This window comes from Lemur catta, chromosome 6, assembly GCF_020740605.2.
Source record: "Lemur catta isolate mLemCat1 chromosome 6, mLemCat1.pri, whole genome shotgun sequence".
NCBI classification, from domain to species: domain Eukaryota; kingdom Metazoa; phylum Chordata; class Mammalia; order Primates; family Lemuridae; genus Lemur; species Lemur catta.
The window spans coordinates 4,326,934-4,339,735 of record NC_059133.1 but is presented as its reverse complement, the minus strand read 5'-3'; the positions used below and the strand labels follow the sequence as shown (position 1 = coordinate 4,339,735).

The 12,802-nt window shown below is 58.6% G+C and overlaps 1 protein-coding gene across 1 annotated transcript in view; it reads right to left on the bottom strand.

The window, feature by feature from the left end:
• Positions 1 to 12,802, bottom strand: part of PHF21B (PHD finger protein 21B) — an 86,710-nt gene that overhangs the window by 19,611 nt on the left and 54,297 nt on the right. The window contains exons 4-6 of the mRNA XM_045555126.1: positions 9,055 to 9,147; positions 5,205 to 5,555; positions 2,624 to 2,764 (exon numbers count right to left, since the gene is read on the bottom strand). Coding sequence (XP_045411082.1) covers positions 2,624 to 2,764; positions 5,205 to 5,555; positions 9,055 to 9,147 — 585 coding nt within the window. The remainder of the gene's footprint in view (positions 1 to 2,623; positions 2,765 to 5,204; positions 5,556 to 9,054; positions 9,148 to 12,802) is intronic.

Below are 12,802 nucleotides of genomic sequence, written 5' to 3'. Positions count from 1 at the left end.
GGCAGTTCAGCTCTGGCCCCAAACCTGACCCCCAGTCAGCCTGACCAAAGGCAGCGCAGCACAGACCCCAGGTCCCGAGGCCAGATGGACTGGGTACGGCTCCAGCTCTGATGGCCACTGTGTTCGAGCCTCAGTGTCCCCATCTGTACAGTGGGCTGACAACGGCCCCCGGCGCAGAGGCTGCTCCCTGTGAGTGCCCCGGCCGGCAGCACACGCTCTTCCAGGTGGGCACGATCACGTCTGTGTTCCTCACACGTGCCTTCCACGACATCCACACGTCACTCTGGGGCTCTGGTACACGTGACGTCCCCTTCTGCCGTACCTCCCGTGCCGTCCCGCACTGCTCCAGGCAGCCACCGGGCTGGCCTACTGCATGCACCCTGCACAGGCAGGCAGGATGCGCCCTGGCCCTGGGACCAGCGCCATGGCCGAGCCTGACAGACGCCAATTCACGCACCTTCCCGAATCCACACCCCTCCCACGGACCCCGGGCTCCTGGCGGCCGCTGCTCTGGCTCAAGTGCTCTTAACACAGACGCGTCGCCGACAGGCTCAAAGTCCGGCAGGTCTGTGCAGCACAGCTCTTCTTGCTCCTCTTAAAAGAAACTTTAATAAGGATTTTTACACCAGGACGTGTTGCAATTGCAAATTCTATTTAAGTCATCACACATATTTACACTAATTATGTAGTTAGACGTAATTATACTAATTGTATAAATGCACAATGATTGACTAAGATACACTTTGAGAGAACAAAGAGAATCCACCCAGAAAACCTTCCCAAATGCTGAGGGTGCAGCTAAACCCCAGGGGAGGACAGAGGGTGCTCATGGGAGCCGCGGGCTGAGAGCCGGCCCAGGCCCGGCCGTGCACACAGCGTGTGCTCAGACTTGGCCAGTGGAACTGACTGTCTCTCTTCAGACAGTTGTGCCTGGGCCCACGGAGGAGACACAGTTGACAAAGCAGCCTCGTTTAGTGGCTCTTTGACTTTATTGGCTTTTTGGACATGGGAAAGGACAATAAATCAAGCCACTCTCCTGCTCAAAAGTATTCCATAGCTCCCTAGTACCTAAGGAGTAAAGTGCTGCCTCAGCAGCCTGCATTCAGGTCTTCCAGGACCAGGTCCCAACGTCTGTCTGAACCCCACGTCTAGACGTTCTCGGGCACATACTCCACCTGGGGCCCGACAGGACAGCAGACCTTTCTGTGCCGTCTTTCCCACTGCCACGCTATTGCCATGCAGTACGCTGCAGCGGACGTGCTGTCCCTCCCACTGCTCGCCCTCAGTTGAGATCCTACCTGCCCCTCTGCCTCTGCAGCCCGCGCCCCTCTGCAAAGCCGTTCTCAGCCCTTCGGGGAAACGGCTCTCTCCCTCTCCCCTCGCCTCCTGTGTCTCCTAATTTAGAATCCTCTGATGACACTTGGTATTTTTTAACACAAGTTACAGGCCTCTGCAGCCACACCAGTGTCTGCCACAGACGCGAGTTTCCCTAGGGCGAGGGCCACGTCTACCCCGTGTGGGCGTCCCCCAGCACCTTGGAGCAAACTCCAAGTCATGCTTGACGAACAGGGGAGACACGAGTGGACGGTGACTGGCCCGACACCGGCGGTGCACTCACATACAGCGGGAGCCCAGGGAGCCTCTGCAGCCTGCGGGGCAGGGTGGTCAGGGAGGGCCCCTGAGGGGGCCCATGGGAGGAACGAGGGAAAGCAAAGGGCCCCAGGCGGGGAGAGGGCCAGAGGGAACAGGCAGGGCTGGTCTGGCCATGGGCGGCTGGACGATTTGAGCCTAACACCTGCTGCAGCCCAGAGTCCAACACACAACGGCCTTGAATTAGCTGCTGCCTCTCACACTTCCACCAGGGCAGGTGGCTGCGGCCCCGCATGTGCCTGGATGGGTCAATAAAAGCCTACTTGTCCCTCCTCCTTTGGGGGGGAGGTGGTGTTATGTGCAATTTCTAGAAAGTTCTCCAGGCACTTTCAGGAGACATCTGCAGCTCCTGTGCTCCCCAGGTGGCAGCTGACTTGAAATGTGCCCAGGGCCCTGCTCTGGCCACTTCACCCACTCAGAATTGGCCATGGGCGGAGAGGAGGGGCAGGGACCTATTTAGGGCCATGTGTTGCCCGGGGGAGCACCGTCCCCTCCCAAACTCAGGACTGAGGGGACACAGCCGGGGCCCCCGGGACGGTGCATAACAGGCGACGCTACCCTCCAGGTGCCACCCCAGGAGCTCGTGGAATCCCGGAATTCTTCCAGCAGCCCTGGGAGGAAGAAGGCCTCACCATTCCCATTTTACACACAAGGAAGCAGAAGTGACCTGCCCACGGTCGCAGCGCTGGGCACTGGTGGTGCTGGGACTTAAGTGGCTCTAGAATCCGTGCTAACCACGGCCGCACGCTGCCGCCCAGCCCACGCCCCACCTCCCTGGGACTGAGCAGCCAGGACTTGGCTGCGGCGAGTCCCAGCCCCAGGAGTATCCGCTGCACAGGGTGGCTGTGCCGTGACTGTGGGGACCATCCCACAGCCAGGCTGTCCCCACTCCGCACAGCACCATGCTCTCCAGCAGCCCCAGCCCCACCACGGCCTGAGCAGGAACCGGGCCCTCCGGTGAGGGCCGCCCTACCTCGGGGTTCTCCTGGGTCGGGGGCCGATCTTCCTTCTTCTTTTTGGTGGCCTGAGCTCCCTGAGACGGCTCCTCTGTGGGTGGCCGTGACACCGCCGTACTCTCGGCCTGTGTCTGCACTGGAGGCTGAATGATGATGACCTGGAAAGCGTTGTGGGGGGTGAGGGGGGCAATGGTGGGGAGGGGGAGGGGGGGGGTAAGGGGACAGCGGCAGCCGCAGGGACAGGCCAGGGAGGTGGGGGGCAGGGCCTGCGGCGCCTGGGCCAGGCGCGTCCTCGAGGGTGGCCTGCGCCCACGGTGTGGCCAGCACCTGCTCCTCCCGACACCCCTCCCGCCGCGAGGAGGGTCTGCACGAGAAGCCGCCCTGCTCTAGGCGCCAGGAAGGCCTGGCTCCCAGCCCTGCCCGCGGCTTCCCGGCCGAGTGGCCTCAGGAGGTCGCTGTGCCCCGAGCCTCAGCCTGCTCACCGCAAAGCCTTGGCAACACCTGTGTCCTGGAGGCCGCGCAGACTCAGAACTGCGGAGAGCGTGGCCTCTTTGGCCCCGCTCAACACGGGTCAGCTGAGGCCAAGGGGGCGGCACGGCAGGGCAGAGGGGCTGCACTGCCTCCCCACCCCCGAGGCCGCTGGGCCTGAGACACTCAAACCTGGCCTGGGCAGGCCGGTGGGACCAAGGCCCTGTTTCTTTCACTGCGCGAGAGGGGCCCTGCCACGCCTGTGGGGTAGGGAAGGGGAAGCGAGCTCCAGGCCCCACTTGGCCCGCCCAGAGCAGCCCCATTCTAGCCAACCGTTCTTGGAGCTCAGGGGGCATTTGCTCAAAGGGTCTGACACGAAGAATAAGTGTGGAATCCACCCGTCCCCCTCAGGCTCTCTCGGGGCCAGATCCCCTCGATCTGCTCTTCTGTTTCATTTTTTTTGGACAGAGAACTGGGAAAGAATCTTTATTTTTCATGGATCCAGGGAAGAGGAATTCACCAGGATCCATCAGCCAGGGTCTGGCCCAAACCAGGCATTATGTGAACTTTTTTTCCCCCCTAAAAACATGAGGTTATTAGGCCAGGCGCGGTGGCTCATGCCTGTAATCCTAGCACTCTGGGAGACCGAGGCAGGAGGATTGCTTGAGGTCAGGAGTTGGAGACCAGCCTGAGCAAGAACGAGACCCTGTCTCTACTAAAAATTGAAAGAAATTAGCCAGACAACTAAAAATAGAAAAATTAGCAAGGTGTGGTGGCATACTCCTGTAGTCCCTGCTACTGGGGAGGCTGAGGCAGAAGGATTGCTTGAGCCCAGGAGTTGGAGGTTGCTGTGAGCTAGGCTGACGCCACGGCTCGCTAGCCCAGGCAACAGAACAAGACTCTGTCTCAAAAAAACAACACATGGTTACTGTCTTATGGCTTTCAGGCACTTAAGCACAAAGAGAAAATATATTCCAGTTTTCTTCTGGCTTAAGGGAAACTCTTACTTCTTCTTTGTATCACATTTTAAAAATCCCAGCTTCTCTGGAAAAAAAAACGCACCTTTTTATGTTCATCGAAAGAAAAACATTAACATCTCCAAAAGAAAAAAGGGCAAAGAGAATCCTCAAACGAGCCACACATAAGGAGACAGAATTCTCAATAAGTATGGGGAAAACATTCAACCGTAACAATTCCCACAGGCGTTCCACTGTGACCAGCAGGGCGTCCATGTGCCTGTTCAGTGAGCAAAGTGTTTAAAATGCCAACACTGGATGCTGGAGCAGCTGCAGTGAAATGGGCATGCGCCTCAAACACCTGCTGAGCACTGCCTCTGGGTCAGGCGCCACCCTGGGGTACCCCTGCCACCTGAGTGTGGCCCATGATGACTCTTCAGGCTTTGGGAATCCTTCAAGACGCCAGCAGTGGGTGGGAGGACTCGGGAGCACAACATCCCCAGAAATATGCCGTGTGCAGTAACGTAAGTTCCCGTGACAGCCGGGCACCCACATCCAGGCTGGGGAAGAGGGAGGCACAGCAGCAAGAGCAAGAGGAAGTGGCCTGGGAGACCCCAAATTGGGAACTTAGGAAAAGAGGCCAAAGAGGAAACGGTAGTGACCGTGTGGACCCACAGGCCTCGAACAGTGCAACCACTGAGGAGCTCAGAGGGGAGGGGAGAGAGGGTCTTAGTGTTGGTATCAAATCTTGGCAAGAAATCACAGGCGATTTTGCATCCAGGCACCTGGGGTGCACCTGACTGTCCGACTCCACCCACGGAGGAGGGTGATCAATATTGGTCCCTCTTCCAGGTACTCGCTCGGTCACACATTTTATTCATTGGTTAATTATTCCGATGACGTAATTCATTTGTTGACCAATCACTCCTTTGCCACTAGCACTCATTTGTTCAGCCACACTTCCTTATACTCACATGTGCATTCGTTTGTCCACACACTGACACACTTCCTCAATCGCCTGCTCACGCTCCATTCATGCCTCTGGCCCTGGATCATTCCGCCACCCGGTCACTCATTCTGCCTGGGCCTCGTTCATGGGGACCCTCCGGGACGATGGGCCCCGAGGCCTCCCCTGCGGGGCACGTCCCCTCCGCAGCCTGGCGGGGGCACTCACCTTGTTGTCGGCACTGATGAGGAGGGGCTGGACTTTGATGCTGTCGCTGACCACAGACAGGGCGGTGCTGGGGGCCATGGCGGCGGCATTGCTGGGGGAGGTGGAGACGATGGCGCAGGCCACGCCGGCACCGCTCAGGGGAGAGGCGAGGGCAGCGGGCTCGGCGAGGGCTTGGGGCTGGCTGCCGGGCGCTGGCACAGGGCTGACGGTGTTGTTGGCAGTGGGGAGGGCAGGGCTGGGGTTCTTGATGCTGACCACGGTGGCCTTCTGGAAGGTTGGGGGCTGTTTGGGCGGCCGGTCTCGGCCCGGGGTGACAGGGAGGCTGTCTGGAATCAGAGTCTTTGGCCTAACCTGGGAGGAGGGGACAGGCGCAGGGTCAGAGAGACGGACACATGCGGGCGGCTGATGATAGGCACAGGGGAGGGGCAGCTCTGGCCAGAGGCAGGACCGACAAGACTTGGCCCAGAGACGTCCCATGTTCAAGGTGAGGGGATGCCATGGAAACGGAATGGGGCCCCCAAGGCCTCCCCGCAGGCGAGACCTTGACTCTGACGCCTCCTGAGTCCTGGGCTTGCGCTGACCGGCCACGGGGCTCTGGAGGAGCCGCTCTGCGCAGCTCTGAGTGCCTCCAGCTCTGCTCCGAGAGATGGGGGCGGGGGGTGCTGCGGGAGGGGGGAGCTGCGGGAGGGGGAGCTGGGGGAGGGGGGAGCTGCGGCGGGGGGGAGCTGTGGTGGGGAGCTGCGGGGGGGGAGCACGGCGGAGGGCAGCAGCTGAGGCAGGAGGGGGAGTCCCCGCCCCGGCCTCCCTGCACATCCAGTCTGAGCAGCAAAGCTCCCTCTGGCCCCAGAAGTCTGCAGAGCGCTGCCCTTGGGCAGGAGCCAGGAGGGCCCGGAAGGAGCCAGGAGGGACCACGGGGGCCCCTGGGCCCTGCACAGGTCTGCTTCCTATTCTGGGTTGGGGGCTTGCTGCTGTGTGCCCATGGAAACCACCGAGCTGAGCACGTGTGACTGGTGCGTCACGCTCTAACGCATCCACATACAAGGACTGCAAGTGTCCTGCAGGCAGCTGGGAAGTGGTTCAGGCCAGGGCCTGGACAGGAAGCCTGGGGCCCAACCCTGGCTCCTCTGGGACCTGGGTGTTCTCGGGGACACATCTGAATGTCCCCAGGCCCAGGTCCCTCATCTGTGCCTGGGGTGATGGGCCCCACCTGGGACTGGAAGTGAGAAAACGCACAGGAGGCGCCAGTGTGCCCTGACCAAGGGCTGTCACCAGCACTCCTGCAGGTGCTGTCACCACTGCAGCATCGACCCTGCACGCCGAACCAGGGACACCTCAGCCCCAAGTGAGGCCACACCAACCCTGGGAGGTCCACGCGAACATCACCTCCTTAGAGACAGGAGACTCGGGCTGGGAGAAGGGACATGGTCTGCCTTCTTGTCTTACTTGAGCCCTGCCGTGACCACACGGAGGGTGGGGAGGCTGGCCTCGTCCACAGAGGAGCAGGCCGAGGCTTGGAGGGGAGGGACTTACTGGAGAATGACAATGCTACAGTTAGGGCAGGGGCACCTGTGCCCAGGACTTCTGCAGGCCTGTCTGGCACTGTTGGCCCCCCTTGCCCCACCTCGTCTCCAGTGACACTCGTGGAGAGAGGGGCTTAGGGCGGCTCCCGGAGGGCCCTGCGACCTTGGGCAGCTCACTGAGGCACAGCCGCCCTTTGGCCGGGCAGGCTTCCCATCTGTGAGCTCCTCCGGTGCCTGGCACGGAGCTGGCCCTAGATTCTGGGCCCTCCCGGTCCCCTGCCATAGTGGGCCCTGCCCTCCTGGCATCAGGGGCCTCTCTGTGGCTGGGCGAGGTGGCCGGTGCGGGTCCAGCTGAGCCTGCAGCTCTGTCCTGGGCACCAGTGGTCAGGGCCTGTGGCCCCTGATGCCAGGCTCCCAGCCCCACACCAACGCTGATGCCCAGCAGGGAAACTGCAGGCGGGATCCTCCTGTACCTGCCGGCCGCTGGCTGCCACAGTCACTGGCTAGGGAACTGCTTCCCCGTCTCTGCACAGGGCGGCATGGGGCGGACGGATGCCTGTGCGGTCAGCGAGGGCCTCAGCTGTGGTGACGGCCATTCTGTGTCCTGCGGCGCCTCCCTTGTCATTTGGGGTTTGCCCACATGTCCTGGTTGACCCCGGCCACTAACCCTCGCAACCCGGAGTCTGAGCGAGGCTGAGCCGGCCCGAATCGCAGATGCTGGACACTGAAGATAAGCTTAGCCAGGGGCTGAGGGTTTGGCCCCTGCGTGTGGGCTTCCAACCCAGAGGACACATCTGGGGATCCTGGGACTCGTGACCTTTCCGTCCGTGCGACCTGGAGGTGTGTGCAGCCCCAGGCCAGGAGGCCTCTGGGGTCCTCCCCACCCCAACTCTCTCCTTCCTCTGGGTCAGTGGCGGCCACCGTCAGGACGGCTCCCGTCACAGGCTGCCTGTTCCGCTCCCTCGAGCTTCCCGTGACAGCAGCAGCTGGCGGCCGGACCAGGAGAGCACTGGGCACCTTTTGGCCCGAGCTGACCGGCCTGGAGGCCAGCAAGCTAGTGGGGAGGGGACAGCAAGGGAGACACACGGAGACAGAAGCCCGGAGGCAGCAGGGTGAGAGGAAGGCTGGGGGTGCAGTGCAGAGCCCCTCCCTCGCTCAGAAGCCTTGCATAGCTCCCTACTGCCCACTGATGGGGGAGCCCGACTCTGAGGCCGCCCAAAGGCCCCCACTGGCCTCGCCACCCCCCCTGCTTGCTCTGGCCGCCCCTCCCAGCGCTGCAACGCGGGCCTCCCCACCCCCCTGCCTGCTTCTCACCCTGCGCCCTCCTGGGTGCTCTCTCCTGCGGTCTGCCTCCACTTTGGCCTGCAATGCCCTCCCACCTGAGGCCTGGCTCAAGCACCACCTCCTCCAGGAAGCCCGCCTTGGCCCCCGGTGGGCAACGGGCCTCCTCAAAGCTCCCGCCAGCCCTGTGAATCCTCCTGACTCCGCCCCATCACCCTGGATTCAGAGCATCTGTTTCCTTGTCCGCCCTCCCTCCAGACGCTGAGCCTCGCGCGGGCAGGATTAGGCACGGGTGGGATGTGGGCAAAGCTGCCGCACGGAGGAGCCCAGGGCAACCGCCTCTCACCAGCCTCGAGCCGGGGATGTGTCCAGCCCTGAAGCCTCGGGACAGGCTGGGGCCGTCTTTGTGTCTGCAGCTGGCAGCCCGTGGCCAGGAATGGTGTATACAGCCGGCGCTCAGCAAAGCTGCGCTAGTGATAACAAGGGCACTGGCTAATAATCGCCAGGCATTTGCTCTGCACCAGGCCACGGACAGATGAAGCAGCCACCTGCGTTAGCCCTTCTGCGCTGATTGGTCCCAAGTGTGGCGCCCAGTCGGGGGACCCCAGAGCCCCAGGCACCTGGCCCGGTGTCTGTGCCGCTGCCCCTAAAATGAATCACCTCGTTCAGAGCTTCTCAGACTTCTTTGACCATTACCCAGAGTTAAAAGCACGTTACCTGTGACCCAGCACAGAAACAAATTGTTCAAGAGACAATGCTCATGGACGCATCTTGATATTTCTCTTCTATTTCAGTCCAGCCTAGTTTATTCCATTAAGAAAAAATTCTGGTCGTGACCCACTAAACTGACTTCACAATTCCGCACTGGAAAACCAGAGCTGGTCCCAATGTCTCCACTGAAGAATGGGCAGAAGTGGCGGGAGGGACAGAGGGTGTGCGGGTCCCACCTAGCTCAATCCCTGCCCCACACCTCAGTGCAGACGGGCTGGGGACAGACACCACAGGGACAGACAGGTGGACACCCCAGGCCCCGCCCGAAGGCTGCTTACCTGAGGTAGCACTGCCGCTCCTTGCCCGGCCAACCTCTGCAAGGAGCTGACCTGAGGACCCGTGACAGGCACTGCAGTGATGGTTCCCAAAGCCTGGAAGACACAGGCGAGGCGCTGAGACCCACACAGCCCACCCAGCCCGGCCAGCCAAGGGCGGCTGCGGCAGACACAGCAAATTCTACCCTTCCCTTTCTTAGTTACGATTTTTAAAAATTCACCAAAGTAATCTATATTCATTCGAGAAATTCTGGAAACTAGAGGGGGAAAAGAAAGATTAGCATCGCCCAGAAAACAATCACAATTTGTTGTACATTAGCTTCCTTTCCTAAGTCAATTTTTCACACGGCTTATACACAGAATTTTGTGACCTGCTTTTCTACTTTCACGTAAGGACATGTGAGATTTCCCGATGTCACTGCAATCTTCGGGAATCACTCCTCTCCCGGCTGTGAAGTCCTCCGTCCACAGACACGACAGCACTTCCTCCGCTAAGCTCTTCCTCTTAGAAACCTGGGTTCTAGCCCCATCCTCTCCCAGTGACTGAGCAAGGCTGCAGGGAACTGAACGTCTTTGTGGATAAAGCCATTTCCACAGCACAGAGGATTTCCGCAGGAAAGGGTCTGAAAGCGGGGACTCATGGGTCAAAATGTAGGAATAATTTTTAGGCCCTTGACACATGTCTCTACTGGGCCCAGCGACAGGGAGTGAGCTGGGGGTGCCCCGATGTGTCCCCAGAGTCTCAGCCCCCACACCAGCAGCAGGGCGGGCATTCGGGAGGGGAGAAGGGAGCTGACTCCCTTCAGGGACCCCAGGCACAATCGCAGGAGGTGTGTCTTGGGGTACCTGCTTGCCTAAGCCTTCTTCTGTGGGAACCACCACCACCCACAGCCCCCGATGAAGGAGCAGTTCCACACGGCACGTGTGTACCCCACGAGCCTGCCTGGCGGGGGCAGGCACCCCTCACTCAGATCCAGCCAAACCATCAGTGGCCAGTGACCAGCAAGGTTCTCTAGAACTCAGATGCAAAACTTCTTAACAGAATGTTAGCAAACCAAGTCCAACAATAAGGAAAAGGACGGTATGTCATGAACGGGTTGTTTGTATCCCAGGAATGCAAGGCTGCCTCGCCGTCTGAAAGTCATCAGCGTCATCCATTGTGGTAACACACGGAAGAAGAAAAACCACACGCTGCTCTCAACAGATGCAAAAAAAAAAAAAAGCTGTTAGAACAAGTAAGTTTAGCAAGGTCGCAGGATAAAAGAACAATATCTAAAAAGCAACTGTATTTCTATACACTAGCCACCAACACTCAGAAATTTGAAAAAATTTAAAATGCCATTTGCAACAGCATCAGGAAATACAAGTAAGAAATACTCAGGAATAAATCTGAAAATAGCTGTGTTGGACCTGTACGCTGAAAACTTTGAAATACTGTCAAGGGAAATTTAAAAAGACTTAAGTAAAGAAACAGATATACCATAATCATGGATCAGAAGCTTCTATACTGTTAAGATTTCAATTCTCCCCAAACTGATCTACAGACCTAATACAATGTCTATCAAAATCTCAGTGGGGTTTTTAAAAAATAAAAATTGACAAGATGATTTTAAAGTGCATATGAAATTATAAGGGTCCTAGAATAGCCAAAATAACTGTGAAACAAACAAAACAACAACCACAGGGAAGGATTTATACTACTTAACTCTTAATGGTTGCAAGGCAGCGTTATTGGTTTTAAGATGCGCAAATAGATCAATGGATCAGAACAGAGTCCAAAGTAGACTCACACATAGACGGTCAACTGATTTTCAGCAAAGGCTGAAAGGGCATTCAATTTAGTGGAAAAAGGATAATCTTTTCATAAATGGTGTTGGAACAAGGAGATACCCATGTACTAAAAACAAACAAAAAAGAACTTCAATCCATACCTCACAGCATATACTTTTTTAAAAATAACCCACTTTGGGTCAGGCAAAGAGTCTTAGATGGAACACCAAAAGCAAAACCACACAAGAACAAATTAATAAACTCAGCTTCAACAAAACCAAAACTCTTGAAGTTAGACAGTGTTAAGAGAATACAAAAACTAGCCACACACTGTGCACAGGTCTCTTCTGGCCCTTTTCATTGACGACAGCCCCACGCCACCCCTTCTTCCCAGGCAATGGCCTTTTTGAAGAGACCAGGACTACAGAAGGTGACAGCTTCCTCCTCACTGAACAAGGACAGACATGGCTCTTGAGCGTTTCACCCCCCATGCCGGGGTGGCGGGCGGGGCGGAGGCTTTGCCCGCCAAGGCCATGGAGCCGGAGAGGACCACTGCTGGCGCTGCCGATGCGTTTTGGACCCAGAGGCTTTGCCCTCGGGGCTCTGGACGCATGAGGAGTGGGCCACGCCTGGCTGGGTGAGGAAAGCGGGGAAGCAGGACATCCCAGGGAAAGGCGGCCTTGCTCCCTCCCCTCCACGCAGCGGCACAGCCACGGAGCAAGGCGATTTAACTGCTCCTCAAGTGGCAATTTTCCTTGCATCTTTATAGAACTGCCGTGATGTGTGGCAAAGATAACAAGTCAGTTCCAACATCAATAACTGCTAATAAATATTAATGCAACATAAGCACGCCTTTTACTGCCATGCGAAACCAGTTTATTATTCACAGATCAAATCCAACTGCCTCCTTGATCACCGTCAGGAGCAAAGGAGGCAGCTCCACGTGCTGGTGCCGGCGTGGGCTCGTGGCTGGTGCTCCCGCTCCCTCGACATCACGCCTCCACCAACCCAAGCCCACCCACGAGGGACCATCAGGAGCCACCGAGAGTTTGTGTAAAAACCCGGGGCAAGTCCCGCCTGCTCCCATGTGGCAGCTGGCCGCCCCGAGCCTCTGCCCAGCCACGTGTGTTTACAACCAGGCTCAACACGCTGGAGGGAAGCCAAGCGACCTGCACTTGAATTTCATTCCCCCACCAGCTCCGGTCATGCCAAGCATTGCTGTCCTTCTCCTGCAGTGCAGGGAGCAGGGACTGCCCTCCCTGTCACAAGGACACAGTGCAGCAGGAGGCACCTGGCACAGGTGCTTGAGGAGCAGCCACAGCAACGGCGCGTGAGTGGTTGCAGTGGCTTCTGTGCACCTCCGTGCACGTGTGCATCAGCGACCCATGCCACCACGAGGCAGCATGCGTGCGGGTCTGATGGAGCCACGAGGAGTCCACAGCGCTGGCGGGAGGCCAACCGGGTCAAGTGACAAGAGACCGCCCATGCCTGCAGGCCCACACTCCCCTGAGCACACGCCCAGGGGTGACCCAGAGCACGGGCACAGGACGGGGGCAGCTCTGGCAACCAGGAAAGCGGGGAACAGCGCGACTGTCACTAGACAAGGGAACAGATCAACCAGAATGTTCTCAAGGATGAAAAGCCTCCCAGCAGCCAGAGCAAACCAGACTTGCAGGTGTCCCCTGAAGACGCCCCTCCAGGTGAACACCGCAAGTGGCCCACGTCACGCACAGCCTGGCACTGTTCACATGAAGTCAGCACCTCGGGACTGCGTGTGGCTTGCCTGTACAGTGGCAGCACAACCAGGGCCGGTGTCCACCAGGGTACAACCGTGGTGGACATATTATAGTGCCCTTGTATGTCAACAGAAGGCAGGACAGGTGGGTGGTGGGAGGGGCGGGGCACCAGCAGCGGGGACTGGGGCTCCCAAAGGTAGGTGGCAAAGGAGGCGTGGAGGGGCGGAGGCCAGGTCACCAGGGGC